A 17218-nucleotide genomic window follows, 5' to 3' on the forward strand; every position below is an offset into this window, starting at 1 on the left:
AATTCTTGACTTTTTTTCTTCACAGACGCCGCCAGACCTGCTGAGCTTTTCCAGAAACTTCTGTTTTTGTTCATAATTTACAACATCCGCAGTTCTTTGGGTTTTTATCCAAAACGTGTGTGTGTCTGCCCCACTCCATGGACAGCTTAGTGGTTGCCATAGAAAACCAGGTCCAGCAGAATTCCGAGCAGCTGCTGGAAGTACACAGATATTCCACTCCACTGCGCAGCTATTCTGAACTTTTTATTTCTTTAGTGTTCTAATTGTTTTCCGCTGAGAATTTGTACTTAAGAATCTGTACCTAGGTACTTTTGTGCCTAAGATGGCGTCGTACTAAACTAATCTTTCATCCTATTTGGCCCCTTAAGGTTAGAATACTTCCTGAGTCTCTTGTAGATTTACGCGGTCACTCTCTCTCACTGGCTCTGTCTCTGGGTCAGCGAAGATCTCTCTCTTTCGTTGGGCAGCTGGTCCCCTCAGACAATTCCAAGAGAGAGATCTGCAGGTGAACTCTGTTTTTTTTATACCTTTTGGATGGTTTTCTGGAACTTTCTATAGTTCTGGCCAATCAGGGAGATACACTTAATAGTTTGAAACAAGAGTCAGTCATTTAGATGGCATGGTATTTTTAGTTTCTTTGTGTAGCAGGACCAAGTGCCTTTCTGTCTTGGGCTCTCCTTTGTTTAGTGGATGAGTTGTTGGGAAGATGTGTGTCAAGGATAACAGTTGCCTTTTATGTTAATGTCATTAGCACCTGGCTGCTGTGTTTGCAGTGTGTCTGGTGCGTGAGTTTTACGATTTCATCGTTTTACTTGGCCAGTATGTACACAATGTACCCAGCATCCCTTGCAGTTTGGCCAAGTTAGCAATCTATCTGTGTTTTAGCAGCCAGGAGGCTGCTACACATGTAGGCCAGACCAGGTCAGGAGGGTAGCTTTCCTTCCTTAAAGGACATCAGTGAGCCAACAACGTTCTGCAACAAACTGGTATTTATGGGTCATTTGCACTTTTTAAACAGTGTATTTATTATGTCTGCACCAGACCTGATGGATTTGCATTCATGTTAACCTGTTTTGGTCACTGCTTGATTCCAGTTTCCTTTCAGTCCTTCTGAGGAAAAGTATTGGCAACCTCCCAAAATGGGAAACCAGTAGAGTGAAGCTAATGCCAATCACCCTCTTGTGTAGCCAGAGTACCCCATGGGCCCGAGCCTAACATCATTTCTAACCCTTTTATCTGCTTTCTTAGATGGAGTCTACACCCTCGTGTGCTCAGGGATGTGTCGAAAGTAGATTTATCGGTGACTTTCTTGGGTCAGAGAATCAACATGCCCATTTGTGTCTCTGCCACTGCCATGCAAAGGATGGCACACCCAGAAGGTGAAGTGGCGACAGTGAGAGGTAATCATCGTTGTTGTCTTCAAAGTGACTTGCATTGTAACGCTCATTACATAATTGTTTCCTTCACACGTTATCAACGATCCAATTGGAGCGTGCTGAACCTCAAGGTCTGCCTTGGTTGACCCGAAATTGTTTCTAGCGCAGCTCGCCCATAACAGCCAAAGATCTCATAGAACTTCTGACACAATGGCATCCAGCACAGATGGAGTTTCCGCACCATTGTTTGTACTTGTTTTCAAAACAAAAATCACACACTGGTTACCAGGCCTATCCTCAAAACTAGTGACAGATTATCCTGCACAGGGTGAGTTTCTGTAATAAGCATTTAATAAAATGACAGTGTAAGAGGTAAGAGTAGAGTGCCCATACAGTAAGTGGATTTCGCTCTGCCATTCAGTAAGATTATCCAATCTTCGTCCTTGACTCCACTTAACTGCTTGCTCTTTGTAACCCTTAACTCGTCTGTAGTTCAAAAAATCCATCTCAGCCTTTTGTACGTTCAATGTTCCTGCATCCGTAACTATTCCCTTGCGTTGAGAATTCTGAAGATTCATGACCCTCTGAGAGAAGAAGTGTCTCTCGCCTCCCATTTGTTTTTATGAAATAAGACTTGGAGAGGCTCTTAAAAAGAAGTTTATTTTTAGACCCAAACACGTCTTTGCTTTTAATCATTAGGTGTGTTCTTTTTTAATTTATGAAAAGACGGATCAATGCGTACCAATGAAACTACTATAGGTTTCTTAAAAAAAATCAATCATTGTCATTTAAAATCAGATTACACAGATGAGACATATCCATTGAAAATCCATATGTCTTATGCAAATTTACAGCCACATTAAACAAAGCTGCACTCAGTTGCCACTTTTAAATACCTTTAGATCTGTGTGCTATCAGTCTTCCCACTCGGATATTTACATGAAGATGAATAACTCAAAGTATTTATTGCCTCTACACACATGCAGTTGCAAGTCCTTTATGCATCTTTTATACTTTTCATGTTTGCTTTCTATCTCCTGTTATTAATGTAGCGTTGAAGAGTTTTTTTTGTACTATTAATCATTGCCTTTGCAGCTCTACATTTTCCACACTCTCCATTTGGCTGTGTAATTACATTCATTGATCTGGATTTTGTGGTTGAAATAAATGTGAGACTATCAGCACTTCCCATCATCAAAGTGTAACTTGGACACCAGTGATGGTACGTGTGCAGTAAAGTGTTGAAAGTTGCTGTCTAAGGTCCAAAATTCATCTTAAGCTTCCCAAAAACTGCATCTCACTCATCATTTAATTACATAGAATGCCATAATGTTCCTCATCTAATTGATAGTCTTAGTAGAAAGAGTTTATCCATACCAGTGTATACTAATCCCTTTTAACTACATCAAATTTTAAATACTGCCAAATAATCTCTCTGTCTCTGGAAACTGAATTGTCAAATGTGTGTCTCGTTCCAATCATTATTTCATTCTCTTTGTTTTATTTTCTGTATCTGATTTGGCACTGACTTCACTGTAGGGACTGTGGACTGAACGGCTAAAATTGTTCCTCTTCAGACAGCTCCCAGGTACTCGATAGAGAAAGTTGTGGTTTTTGTATGCTTGCTTGATGGCAAATTCCAGTATGAAAGCTCATGGAAAGTTTCTGGGCAAATATCTCTCCAGTCTGAAACATTCGCTGCCAATCACAAAATAGCCCAGTCATATTTTTGTGTGTTTCCATATAGCCAAACACCAACACCACTTCTCCCCACCGCCCCCCCCCACCATCTTTCTTTCTACAAGTCTTGGAGAGGTCATTTTCCTTTTCATGTGACCACTGACCTGTTTGGAGTCGTGTTTATGTAGTACCAATGGTTAAGCATACATTCTGTGTGCTCAGGGCTGTTTGTTCAAAGAATTTCTGCTGACACTGTACTCAAGTGTTGGACAACAGCCTACAATCCTTTGATTTTGATATTTTCCTATTGATTAGAGCACTTGGAGTTATAAGTAAATACAGAATGCTTTGGTGGCAATTTTGACTTGAGACCAAATGGATGCTGTTGTTTGATCCATGCACCTCATTCTGAATGTGAATTCCATTTACTTCAATGGGAATAGGAATCTGGAGACAGTACTAACCAGTATTGCCTCTCTCACACAATCAACTAAAGTTGGCTAAAGGAATGAGAATCCACAACGGCTTAAATTAGCTTTCAGCATCATAGAGTCATAGAGTTGTACAGTGCGGAAACAGATTCTTCATCCATTCATCCATGCTGACCAGATATCCTAAATTAATCTAGTCTCATTTGCCAGCATTTGGCCCATATCCCTCTAAACCCTTGTTATTCAGATACCCATCCAGATGCCTTTTAAGTGTCGTAATTGTACCAGCCTCCACCATGTCCTCTGGCAGCTCATTCCATACGCACACCACCCTCTGCATGAAAATGTTGCCCCTCAGGTCCTTTAAAAGGTTTCCGCTCTCACCTTAAATCTATGCCCTCAAGTGTTGGACTCTCCCACCCCTGGGGAAAGACCTTGTCTATTTACCCTATCCATGCACCTCAAGATTTTATATACCTCTATAAGGTCACCCTTCAGCCCCCCTGACTCTCCAGGGAAAATAGCTCCAGCCTATTCAGTGTCTCCCTATAGCTCAAATCCTCCAACCCTGGCAACATCTTTGGAAATCCTTTCTGCACCCTTGCAAGTTTAACAGTGCCAGAGAGGTTGTTCCATAGTCAATAAAACTTCTCAGATCTACAAGAAAAGATACCTAGACTGGAATGGATGAGTCAGACAACCATTTGTCTGCTACAAAGTCAGAATTGTATGGCATGTTCATTGTTGATGGGTCAAAATCCTGGAGCTCCCTTCCATACAACACCATCGATGAACCTACACCACATGGACTGCAGTAGCTCACCATCACCATCTAAAGGGCAGTTAGAGGAGGGCAGTAAATACTGGTATTGCTGGTGATCCCGACATACAAGAAGAGTTTGCAAAAAGTCTGCACGTGCGGTTGGACATTGAGTTTCTCAGCTTTCAGTTGTGATTTTCAGGTAGCAAAATCCAGCAAAGATTGGTGCACAGTAGTTCGGTCAGAACAGGAACTCTGTTCGATGTGGATCTGTAACAGAGTAGTCAGCAAGTTTACATGATGAGCTTCTCATTATAATTTGTGAATGTTTTTATGTTCTTTATGAAGTTTCATTTATTTGTAAGCACTGTATTAAATGAGAGCTGAAACTGATGTTAAGCCAGAAAACAAAGCCAGAAAAAGTGCAGGGGGAGAATGAAAAAAATTTGGAGTAAGTGAGACTAAACACACAGATCAAAAAGTAAAACAAAAGTTAAATCTTCAGCAACAATTAAAAGGCAAAATAATGAGACCCCATAACTGCTGAGGAAAGTTTCCAGTGTCAGAGGGGTTGTTCCACAGATAGTAAGATTTATCAGACCTTTATAAAAGGTACTTAGAGTGGAATGAGCAAACATTTGTCTGTGGTTGTCTCAACATATCTAGAATAGCATTGCAAGATCCTCTTCACTTTTACACGTTTGTAAGAGAAAGCGACTCCAAATGCTGCAAGCCAGGAACCGCTCTTTATGGAATGCTGCTCTGCTGGGAATCCCCAGGAGGTGGCTGACAAAAGGGGAAGGTCACTGATATGGCCTTGGAGATCCTGGTGGATTGGGTGGTGGAAAGGAGGACCATCCTCCTTCCTCAGGCCTGACAAAAGAAGCCAAGGTGCCCAGACATTGCCAGCCTGGTTATGTTTATGGTCAGCAATGCTGCAAGAAAGTCAGTGGCCTTCTGTGCTCTGCGGTGGTTAAGTGCCACCGTTTCTCTCAGCTACCACTCACTCATTCTGCTGCTACATGCACCTCATGCAACGGTCTGCTGCCTTCACTATTGTATGCAACATCTTCACTCAATGCTCAAACCAACTCCCTCCCCTCAAGCTACTTCCTGTTCTCTGTGCTTCGTATTGACTCTCTCTATTTCTGCTCCTGCACCGCCACTTTCATCTCCCTCAATCTTTCCTTGGGTCTCACTGCTGGAGAACATGAGGCTGAAGGGTCAGGGTGGGTGGCCAACATTGATCTCTGCTACTCCCTACAAGGAGACAATGCTTTAGCTTGTCTCTGTTTGTGTGAGGATGCCAACCTCCACGTCAAAGCAGCCAAGTAAACTTCATTGTGCTGCTCTTCCATTGCCACCACCGGGAATGTATTCTTAACCCGCTCAACCTCCTATCCCCAGTTGTTCGATGAATGCCCTCTCTCTTCTTACAAAGGCACCAGATTCACACCATACCCCTCAACCTTGGCTCTTCCATCCACCAGCTCCTCCATCACTTCTGAGGAAGAAGCCACAGAAATCTCAGAGAAAGAAATGGCAAAGTTGCCCCTGCATCCATTACCAGCTCGGGATATTCTGAAGCATTAGCATTTTCTGGTGAGCAGATCACTGCCACATCTCCACAGCTAGTCAAGGTTAAAACACTCCAAGCTGCTGGCACTCACTATATATTTATTCACGGGATGAGGCCATTTCTGGCTTGGTCAACATTTATCAGCTGTCCCTCATTGACCAGAGGGTCAACCAAATTGCTCTGGGTCAGGAGTGACATGTAGGCCAGACCAGGTAAGGATGGTAGATTTCTTCCCTGAAGGACATTAGTGAACCAGGTGGACTTTTCCTGACAATCAACAATGGATTCATGGTAATCGTTAGGCTCTTAATTCCAGACTTTTTTTTTATTAAATTCAAATGTCACCACCTGCCATGGCGGGATTTGAACCGGGGTTCCCAGAACATTACCCAGGTCTCCGGATTAATAGTCTAGCAATAATACCACTAGGCCATTGCCTCCTTAGCACCAATGGCAATGGACCTTGACCTTACTCCATGTGCCCCTTCTTCACAAGGGAACAAGGGCACTCCACTGGAGGAGAAAACCACATGAAAGAGTCTAGTTCCTCATCCTCCACTTTGCGTGTGACCCTCAAACCTGTGGAAATTGCAGCTGAAGAGGAACAGCCTCCCTCTGGACAGGACACTCTCAGCAGGTTTGGCCCTTCTAGTGCCAAAGGCCACTGGGTAATCTGCCCAACTCTTCCAGTCCTGCAGGTGTCACTGCAGAGCAGACTGCTTCCCCCCAGCTGCAGAGCTGGGAAATGCACCCGGGTGTAGAGAGGGGGGAAGAAGGAAAGAAGGGACGCGTCATTGCATATTGAATATCACATCTGCCAATATTAAACAATCACCTGTCTGATCAACTCTCTTTTTTGGTTCTAGCACCAGTAATCCAGCAACATAAACTGCATTCCCTTCACAGCATGAGGTGTTAGAACCCTATCTCATTCCCCAACCCCCAGTGAACATAACATGTTGCCAGGCTTGAAGGTGGGAGCATCAGACATTGTGTAGCCTTTAGACAGTTGCCAATGTTCACCTTTATTAAAACAAAGAATGAACAAACAAATAAAAAACCCGCCCTTGCTTTTTTGGGGACGGACGCATTATCAGGAACTCATTGCCTTTAGAGTAACAACAACCCTTTCTACCAACTCAATTCCATTGGAACTGGGTGTCAATGAAGTCTGTCTGGTTTATTGCATCCAATAGTTATGGACCAGACTAGACACCCTTAATATTAAGAAGGTAGCCTAGACCCTAACTTTTTCTAATTTTAAAGGTAAATGTCAGCTGCTGTGTTCCAGATACAGTTTGATTGGTCAAATATTAAGCAAAACACAATTTATTCAAACACTATAATTAAAATACAACAAAAGAAAGAAGAACTTGGAATGATTTAACAGAATAATAGATTATTTTACTGCTGAACAGTAACTGTTCCAATATAGTAACATCCCATAAACACACCTGTGACAAAAGGGAAAATTAAAAAAAAACAGATTGTCTCACATATAATCCTGTTGGCAAGAAAGCAATACATGCAGCAGCTCTCCGGAGAGAGGGAGAGAGGGAGAGATAGAGATAAAGATAAGAGAGAGACAGAGAAAGAGAGAGAGAGAGTATAGCAGCCAGGAGAGACTCTCTACCTTCCAACCCTGCTGAGACCCCAGCAATAACTACTGATAGCTAAGCCTAAAAATTCTGGATTTATGAGAGCTTGACTGTACCCATTCAGGCTGCTTCTATTGTTCCAACTTTTAAACAAAAACCCAAGGCATGACAAGTTGTTTATCCTCTCATTGACTGCTTGGCGCCTGACTCCCAGTCTCTCTCTTTAAAAGAAGCCAGGATAAAACACACCTCTTGAAGCCACAGCATTGTAATCCAATGTTGCTCTGCTCTATCATGCTGAAGGTAATGTTCCTCCTGTGCAGTGTCCTCCTCCTCCTCCACAGAAGAAGATTACTGCTGCTGTCCCAGCTCCTCGGTATCTATCACATCCTCTCTTTTCCAGCTCCAGTTGTACAGGGCACAGCCTGCCAGGATTATGCAGCACATTTCTTCTGGGCACCCCCTACAGACCAAACCACGCATCAGAACTTTACCTTCCAGGAGGTCTTCTTGGTAGAAGAATGGGTAGTATCTTGTACACTTCAGTCAGGGACTTGTATAATGGAGTTATCAGAATGACCTCCAAGTTCAAACCCTACTCTAGGTTATAAATGGTGATGGAAAGTGCAGTGTAATGTGACTGAGCGGGTCAATGATTAAGTCTTTCCAATATGGCTGCAGCAGGTAAAGTGGCAGAGCTTCCTGGTCAGCCAGAGGCATGTCGTAGCTTCAGTGCAATAGCTTCCCCATATTAACAGACCCCACATTCAGGATCTTACTATGTACAAGTGTTATCCCTGTACTGAGGGGCTGCTACACTCAATAGAGTTAGGTGCTTTCTGCCTTCCAGCTCTATTTACTTCATCTCATCTTATCAACATGTCAATCTATTCCTTTGTCCCTCGACTATTCATCTAACTTTCCTTTAAATGGATCTACAGAATTTACCTGAACCATTCCATTTTGCAACAGCTTCCACACTCTCCCTAATAAAGAGGCTTCTTCTGGGGTTTGTAAATTGTTTAAAATATGTATTTTCTCATCAACCTGCTCGGAAATGTCATTGTCTAATGAGCAGGTGGGACTTGAACCCAGGTCTCCTCGCTCAGAGGTAGGGACACTATCACTACATCACAAGAACCCTGTGATTTCTTAATGACTATCTTATGTGGTGATGAGGTCACAGGTGAAATTTTTGAACACATTAGGACAGGTAGTTTTTTTTTGCGGAGAGGTATAAATTAGTTTGCCCTGATGTTTAGACAAAGGGGGCTGTAGTGATTGTAACAAGGTCAGCCATTGGGATCGCATAGAATGTGAGTTCCCTGATTGGGGCAGTTAATCCGGTCTAATCAGGGAGCCCTGGCTGACAGAGGTTCTGAGAGCAGGAAGCCGGACCAGCGTCAAGTACTGTGCATGTGTAAATTAAGGGTGGCCTGGTGACGGGATGCCAGCCTCTGTGGAGTTATTTCAGGGGGCATCACAATTGAACCCGCCGACCCATGCCAGTTCTGGTGTGAGAGCTGCCATCTCTTTTACCAGGTTGTCATCTGGGGCTGAAAGTCTGCTCAGTTGCCAAAGCAAGGAGCCCAGCAGCTGTTATGAGTGTGAGTGAGTGGCCGAGGTCACATGTTTGGCGCGGGGTCAAATTATTGAGCAGTGAAGCAGGCTTAATAAACTAAACAATCTCCTCCTTATCCTGTCTCTTTATGGTCCAATGTTCAGATCCCACAAGAGAATTGGCTGGATGGTATATTATTGTACCATCATTTAGTACAAACATATTTAACTCAAATGTCATGTCTGCAGTTGATCTGCATTGCATAACCCAAGCCTGGCACATAAAAAAGCTAATTATTTTTCAATCAGTAAGCACCACCTGAAATGTAATCATAAATCGGCCCATTAATTATGTCTTTTTGCTCATTAAATACAGCATTATCCAGGACTTTTATAGAGTCAGAACCTTGCAATATTGATTCAACAGGAAGATTTCCTAACTATGTCTCAATGTGGAACGTTCACTAATCCTCTGCGAAACCAATAATTTATACTAATAACACCCCTTAGCAAAACATTTTCTTATTGTTTCAAAATGTGCCTGTTGAGTAGATTATGGGGACACTTGGGCACTCTGAAAGATAACTTCCTTGCTATATCAAATACAACAGATCATACAGATTCCCACTACCTTCTCAAGGGCAATTAGGAATGGGCAATAAAAACTGGCTTAGCAAGCATTGCCCACACCCTCTGAATGAGTATAAAAAAGATTAAAATCTTCTTACACCGTCTACGATAACCAACAAACTCTCTTGGACCTCCCATATAGATAAGACGGTCAAGAAGGCACATAACGCCTCTTCTTCGTTGGGGGCTAAGGAAATTTGGCATGTCCATAACGACCCTCACCAACTTTTACAGATGCACCATAGTAAGCATTCTATCTGGCTGCATTACAGCCTGGTACAGCAACTGCTCAGAAGTAAAGAGAGAGAGAAGGAGTGGGGCTGGGGAAGGTAGGTGGGATGGCGATAGGTGAGTGCAGGTAGGCAGTGATGGGGATTGGTCAGTGAGGGGGTCAGGCGCATAGGTGGGAGAGAAGATGGACAGGTTGTGACAGGTCGAGGAGGCAGGGATGAGAGGGAGGGTTGGACATGGGATGAGGCCGGGGGTGGAGAGATTTTGAAACTGATAAAACCATTCCAGTTGCGAACCATTTTAACTCCCCCTCCCAGTCCCTGGGTGACATGTCCATCCTGGGCCTCCTCCAGTGTCACAATGATGCCACCCACAAACTGGAGGAACAGCACCTCTTATTTCGCCTCAGGAACCTACAGCCCAATGGCCTAAGCATGGATTTTACCAGTTTCAAAATCTCCCCACCCTCGGCCTCATTCCATGACCAAACGTCCCTCTCATCCCCGCCTCCTTGACCTGACACAACCTGTCCATCTTCTCTCCCACCTATCCGTCCCTCCCACCTCACTGACCAAACCCGACCACTCCCTACCTGCACTCACCTATCACCATCCCACCTATCTTCTCCAGCCCCACCCCTCCTCTCTATTTATTTCTGAACTCCCTTCCCCTTCCCCCATTTCTGAAGAAGGGTCCTGACTCGAGCCGTCAACTTTCCTGCTCCTCTGATGCTGCCTGGCCTGCCGTGTTCCTCCAGCTCCACGCTGTGTTATCAGTTGTAATTTCAGCCTTGCAGCCATATGATGCTGACTCTGCTGGCCCACTTCACACACACTCACACAGGGTCACGCAAATTAATATTTTAATGAAACACTGTGAAACTTAGCTCCAATTACTACAATGTGAACCGTCCTTTAAAAAGGTCTTTTAATCACAGCCTTCCTAAGTACAACTTGTAAACGTAAAATTGGCCCTGACTGTGAGACGTTCATTGAGCCAGGAGGTGGCTGTCTTGCACCATGAATGATGACATCTTCCCAATCATTGAACCTATCACACAGAAGCAGTCTATTTGCCCCATCGTGCCTATGCTGGCCCTTTGAGTTAATCTCACTTTCCTGCTCTTTCCTGATGAAGTTATTAACTTACTGCCCCCTTCCGCTGTTCATCCAATTCCTATTTTGAAAATTACTGTTGAATTTGCTTCTTCCATTGCCATAACCATAAGTAGAAGGAGCAGAAGTTGGTCACTCAGGCCATCGAGTCTAATCCATCATTCAGTGGGTGACCTACTAACCCCCCAATCCACTTTGTTACCTTTTCTCTATGACCCTTGATTCCCTTACTGTTTGAAAATCTGTCTCCCTCAGCCTTGAATGCACTTAACCATTCAGCCTCTCCAGCCCTCTGCAGTAAAGAATTCCATAAATCCACTACTCTCTGAGAGAAAACTTTCCTCGCCATTCCTGTCTTTAAATGGGTGACCTCTTCCACTGAGATTATACCTTCTGGCCCTAGACTGTCCAACAAGAGGAAGCGACGTTTTTGCATCTACCATGTCAAGTCCTCTAAGAATCTTATATATTTGATATAAAGCAACTATTAGGTCTTATGATCCACATCATGGCAGATACCTTTTCAAACTAATTATGAACTTCCCAATGTTCAATGCAATGAATTGCAAAGCAAGATTTCACATTTTCAAATCTTTGAAGATATTCAAACATGGGATGTGTGTGTCGCTGGCGGGCCAGCATTTCATGCCCATCTCTAGTTGCCCTTGAGAAGGTGGTGGTGAGCTGCCATCTTGAACCGCAGCAGTCCGCGTGCTGTAGGATGACCCACAATGCCCTTAGGGAGGCAATTCCAGGATTTTGACCCAGCAACTGTGAAGGAACGACGATGTATTTCCAAGTCAGGATGGTGAGTGGCTTGGAGGGGAACTTGGAGGTGGTGGTGTTCCCATATATCTGATGCCCTTGTCCTTCTAGATGGAAGTGGTTGTGGGTTTGGAAGGTGCTGTCTGAGGATCTTTGGTGAATTTCTGCAGTGCATCTTGTAGATAGTACACACTGCTGCTACTGAGCGTCGGTGGTGGAAGGAGTGGATGCTTGTGGATGTGATGCCAATCATGTCTCATGCCTCCCCAAAGTCTGTTCACCATCTTCAAGGCACAGGTCAGGAATTTGGAGAAATATTCTCCAGTTGCCTTGATAAAGGCATCTCCAACAACACTCATGAAGACTGATGCCATCAAAGACGAAATAGCCTGCTTGATTGTGTCCCCATCCACCACCCTAAACATTCACTTAATCCTCCAGCAATGCACAGTGGCAACAGTGTATACCATCTACGACATGTCTTGCATCAATGTAGTTGCACTGATTTGACAACACCTTCCAAAACTGCAACTCCTAACACCTAGTGGGGACAAGACAAAGCAGATACATCAGAGTGCCACCACCCGCAATCCTCTCTCCAAGCCACGCACCATTTTTGGAAAAGATCACCATTCTATCACTATCATGAAGTCAAAATCCTTGAACTCCCTCCCTATCGGTGTACCTACACTAAAGGGACTGCAGCAGTTCAAGACAGCAACACACCACCACCTTCTCAAGGAAGGGAGACAATAGCTGGCCTGGCCCATGATGCCAACATCATTTGAATGAATTAAAAAAGATGTAGTGACCATCTATGAGAATGGATGTAGCATTCAGAAATGCAAAGACAGTCAAAGCTATTACTGTGATATATCCTCCAGGATATTGCAGGGAAATAAATTATCTTCACCTCAGACCCTTTTCCCTCAGTGTATAATGATTATTTTCTTATTAATCACTGCTAATGGCTCAGAAAGTCGGGCAATTGCAATCTAAATAATTATAAACTTCCAAGACAAATAAAAACAGAAATAGCTAGAGAAACTTAGCAGGTCTGGTAGCATCTGTGGAGAGAAAACAGATTCAATGCTTTGAGTTCGTTGACCCTGCATCAGGACCGAAGTTGATAGTTAAAGGTGGTATTTGTACTGATGACAGAGGGGTTGGGGGAAAGAAGTGGGCAGATGGGTGGAGACAGAACCCAGAGAGAGAGAGAGAGAGAGAAAATATTTCAAGCACTGGGTCACACCCTCAACACTTTAACATTGCATAAAGCTTTCCATAAAGAATTGCTACTCCAGCTGACTCAGTCCAATAGAATTCTGATATCTGTATAAAGATTCTTGGCTGGTGATCCAGTGGGGCGAAGAGGAGTAAGAATGATGTCCCGGTCAATAATTATTCTTTTACCAACAACAACACAAAACAACAGACAATGTAGTTATTGCCATGTTGCTATATATGGGAATTTTCTGCTTGTTCAGTTTGGCTGCTGAGACTCCTATTCAACAGTAAAAGACTTCACTCATACTATGATCCCAGTTGTTGGTGCTGCTGGACAAGTCAAACCCCAGATTAAAACCGGACTTGGTGAATCATGTTTATTTTTGTTTAGTCCCTGAAACAAATTCACACAAGTATGCAGATATTATAGAGCCATAGAGCCATACAGCACGGAAACAGACCCTTCAATCCAACTCATCCATGCCGACCAAGTTTCCCAAACTAAACCAGTCCCATTTGCCTGCATTTGGCCCATATCCCTCTAAACATTTCCTATTCATGTACCTGTTCAAACGTCTTTTGTAACTGTACCTGCATCTACCGCTCCCTCAGGCAGTTCATTCCACATACAAACCACCCTGTGTATGTAAAAGTTGCCCCTCAGGTCTCTTTTAAATCTTTCTTCTCTCACCTTAAAAATGTGCCCTCTAGTTTTGAACTCCACTACCCTAGCAGAAGTTTATTACGCCAAAGAGCGAATTAAAAAAAATCAAGCCAAACGCACAGGATAGTTAACAGGATCTAAAACATGCAGCAAAAAAAAAGTACAAACTGTTTTCTGACACTATCCTTAACAGAAACTCTAACCCAGCAAAATTACACTCTGATCTTAACTCTTTCGATTTCTACTTAACTGACTCCTGACTGTTTCTTGGTCTTGGACTGTCAAGATAATTTGATGAGACCTTTCCAAATCTGCTGTCCTGAATGTTTCCACAAATCTGAGTGCATAAACATTATTATTTCTAATAAACTTTACATTTCCAACCAAATTATTCTGGGTTTGTAAAACTAAACTTTTTCTGCTAAGGTAAGTAGTAATCCCCTGAACTGGCCTGAAACAATTCTCCCAGATGAGCAATTAAACTTACTTTGATACTCAACACTGATGTCTTCTAAACTGAATTTAAAACAAAACTTAAACCTATGTTCTTCTGAACCGAAAACAAAACAAATGGCTTATGTTTTTAGCCTACCTGTAGTAAGCACAACAGTATAAATATCTTTCTACTGACACCACAAGGATTACCTGCTGTCTGATAAAATGCTGGATTTAATCACTGTTCCAGAAGGATTCTCTGACCGTGTGCTGTACCTTTAAAAGAAAGTAAACCTTTCATAGAAATAACTAACACCACCTACTACTATTTTGAAATCCAAACTCCAAAAATGTATGTGTATGTTGTAAAGTGTAAAGGGAAAGTTGCCACAGTCTTACCAGACCATAAGGCTGCTTTCTCATAAGAGAGAGAGAGAAAAACACTGGTGGTGATTGAACCCGGGAATCACCACAGCTCAGGTGAGGAGAGAGGTTGAGAAAGAGAGTCCTTCTCAGTAACCTCAACCAGTACGGGAACTGAACCCACATTGTTGGTGTCACTCTGCATTACAAACCAGCCGTCCAATCTAACTAACCCCATCTATACTATACACTGTTGATCACAGCATTTTGTCAGATCTTTTAGGACATAATCAAATGCATTATATAAGTGTAAGTCCTTTTCTTTAACATTATAAGTTATTTAAAACGCTTTCGTGGGATGTGGGCATCACCGACATTTATTGCATCTCCCTAATTGCCCTAGAGCAAAGACTTAGAATTAGATTTTAGATTGTGGTTGAACATAACATCAGATGCTGCTGCTGGCCTACAGCGCACCGTAGATACACTGTGTGACATTGCTTGATCTGTCTACATTCTCCGCTCTTCCACCTCTCTGTGCCCTGGAAATGGCCAGTTCAACATAGAACATAGAGCATAGAACATAGAACAGTACAGCACAGTACAGGCCCTTTGGTTCACGATGTTGTGCTGACCTGTTATCCTACTAAGACCAATCTACCCTGCATACCCTACATTTTACTACCCTGAAGTTGCCAATTAAAGTTCGTACCACCCAATTTGACTCACCTGACTGAAACCATTCCAACATAACGCGTGTAAAAGCTCTTCAGAATATGTTAGAAAAATAGCAATCATCTCAAACTGAAGTAGCCTGTGTGATGTTCCATTGTTGACAAATTCCTTGGCTGAAATTTAAGTGATAGCCTGAACATGTGGAATGAATGAGATAAAGTTAACTTATTTAAGTACATGTTAATCCACATCACCCCAGGTCAACTAGTTACAAAATGAGTAAATATTCTTTTGAAAGTAGACTCTTGAAAAATCCCACACGTTCCAAAGAAAGCCTAGCGAGGGAGTAATGATGTGTTTCGGGTCTGTTATTTTCAATTAGAATTCTCTTGATTGTGGATCAGATATTAAACCGACAAATATGTTTTCAATCTGAGGCTAATGGATGACTTTTTTTCCTCTGACGTGTGTGTTCGGCTGAGCAGCCTGTGAAAGTCTAGGCACAGGGATGATGCTCAGCACCTGGGCTACCTCCAGCATTGAGGAAGTGGCTGAGGCAGCGCCCAACGCAGTCCTTTGGCTGCAGTTGTACATCTACAAGGATCGGGAACTGACCCAATCCCTGGTGAGGAGAGCAGAGAAGGCTGGCTACCGCGGTATCTTCCTAACCGTGGATACTCCCTACCTGGGGAAACGTTTGGCGGATGTGCGGAACAAGTTCAAACTGCCCCCTCACCTGAGGTAACGCAATGCCTTTGGAGCCAAAAAAAGAAAATGGTGGCCCATCAGTTCTTTTTTTCCCTCCAGTCACCAAGTCTTCCTCAGTAAAAGGCAAACCCGACTCCCAATTCCCACCACAGGACGCAGATTTTAAATCGACCCAGTTCGCAGAGGGTTGAACCCCACATTGTTGGCACCATTCTGACCCATGCCAGTGTTCCAGCCAAACAATATTCTCCAGTGGCAGCATACATACTTTTACAGAAGCAGAACTAGAAATTGCTGGAAAAGCATCAGTGGAGAGAGAAACAAAGTTATTGTTTCAAGTCCAATGACCCTTTCTCAGCGTGCACATTTACGTACGTGTTGTAGCCTAGAGCAATGGATTGGAACGTAGAATCATGCTGTACAGAAAATGTCCTTCGGCCCATCAAGCCTGCACTGACAAAGCTATCCTAGTGACAGTGACAGGACAGGGTCCAATTCCTTTCCATCCATACTCACTCTTGCCATCTGCCATTATGTTACATTGGAAGCATTTGCAAGTTCATACTTGACCTGTTTGATCATTATTGAATTCCAATCTTCTGACTCAGAGGCAGGGACACTACACATTGTGCCATACGATCTTAGTATACCTAATTTAGTATAGAAGAATTCTACATTTTTAACCATCGTCCAATCCTTCTAATGCTTTTTTTGTGAAATTTGTTGTGGCCAATAATTTAAAATGGAGACAGTATTTGGACTTCCATTTAAATTTAATTCCTTGTTACTTTCCTTCCCTATGAAACTTTGGCTTAACTTTCTTCTTGCGGTATCAATGTATGACGTAAAATGTGCTGCTTCTGAGGAAACATTTCACAATGTAGTTAGCAAGGTATAAGTACTATTGGGGTCAGCTGTTACATCATGGGGGAGATGATGGACTGCTGGTATTATTGCTGGACAGTTAATCCAGAGACACAGGTAATGTTCTGGGTATTCGGGTTTGAATCCCACCATTGGTCGAATTTGAATTTTTATTAGTTTATTCATGGGATGTAGGCATTGCAGGCCAGGCAAGTATTTATTGCCCGTCCCTAATTACCCGGACAAAAGTTGAGAGTCAACTACATTGCTGTGGGTCTGGAGACGCATGCAGGCCAGACTGGGTAAGGATGGCAGATTTCCTTCCCTAAAGGATGTTAATAAACTCGGAGGGTTTTCCTGACAATCGGCAATGGTTTCATGGTCATCCCTGGACTCCTAAACCCAGATTTTTATTGAATTTAAATTCCACCATCTGCCATAGGATGGCTCAGTGGTTAGCACTGCCGCCTCACAGCACCGGGGACTTGGGTTCAATCCTACCCTCGGGCGACTGTCTGTGTGGAGTTTGCACATTCCCCCCATGTCTGTGTGGGTTT

At 43.1% G+C, this 17218-nt stretch overlaps 1 protein-coding gene across 1 annotated transcript in view; it reads left to right on the forward strand.

Annotated features, from left to right (window-relative positions):
* The window catches only part of hao1 (hydroxyacid oxidase (glycolate oxidase) 1), a 35352-nt gene that overhangs the window by 4379 nt on the left and 13755 nt on the right, over positions 1-17218 (forward strand). Inside the window, exons 2-3 of the mRNA XM_048600901.1 lie at positions 1249-1400; positions 15575-15830. Coding sequence (XP_048456858.1) covers positions 1249-1400; positions 15575-15830 — 408 coding nt within the window. The remainder of the gene's footprint in view (positions 1-1248; positions 1401-15574; positions 15831-17218) is intronic.

The sequence above is a fragment of the Rhincodon typus genome, chromosome 9 (assembly GCF_021869965.1).
Source record: "Rhincodon typus isolate 14 chromosome 9, sRhiTyp1.1, whole genome shotgun sequence".
Classification (NCBI taxonomy): Eukaryota; Metazoa; Chordata; class Chondrichthyes; order Orectolobiformes; family Rhincodontidae; genus Rhincodon; species Rhincodon typus.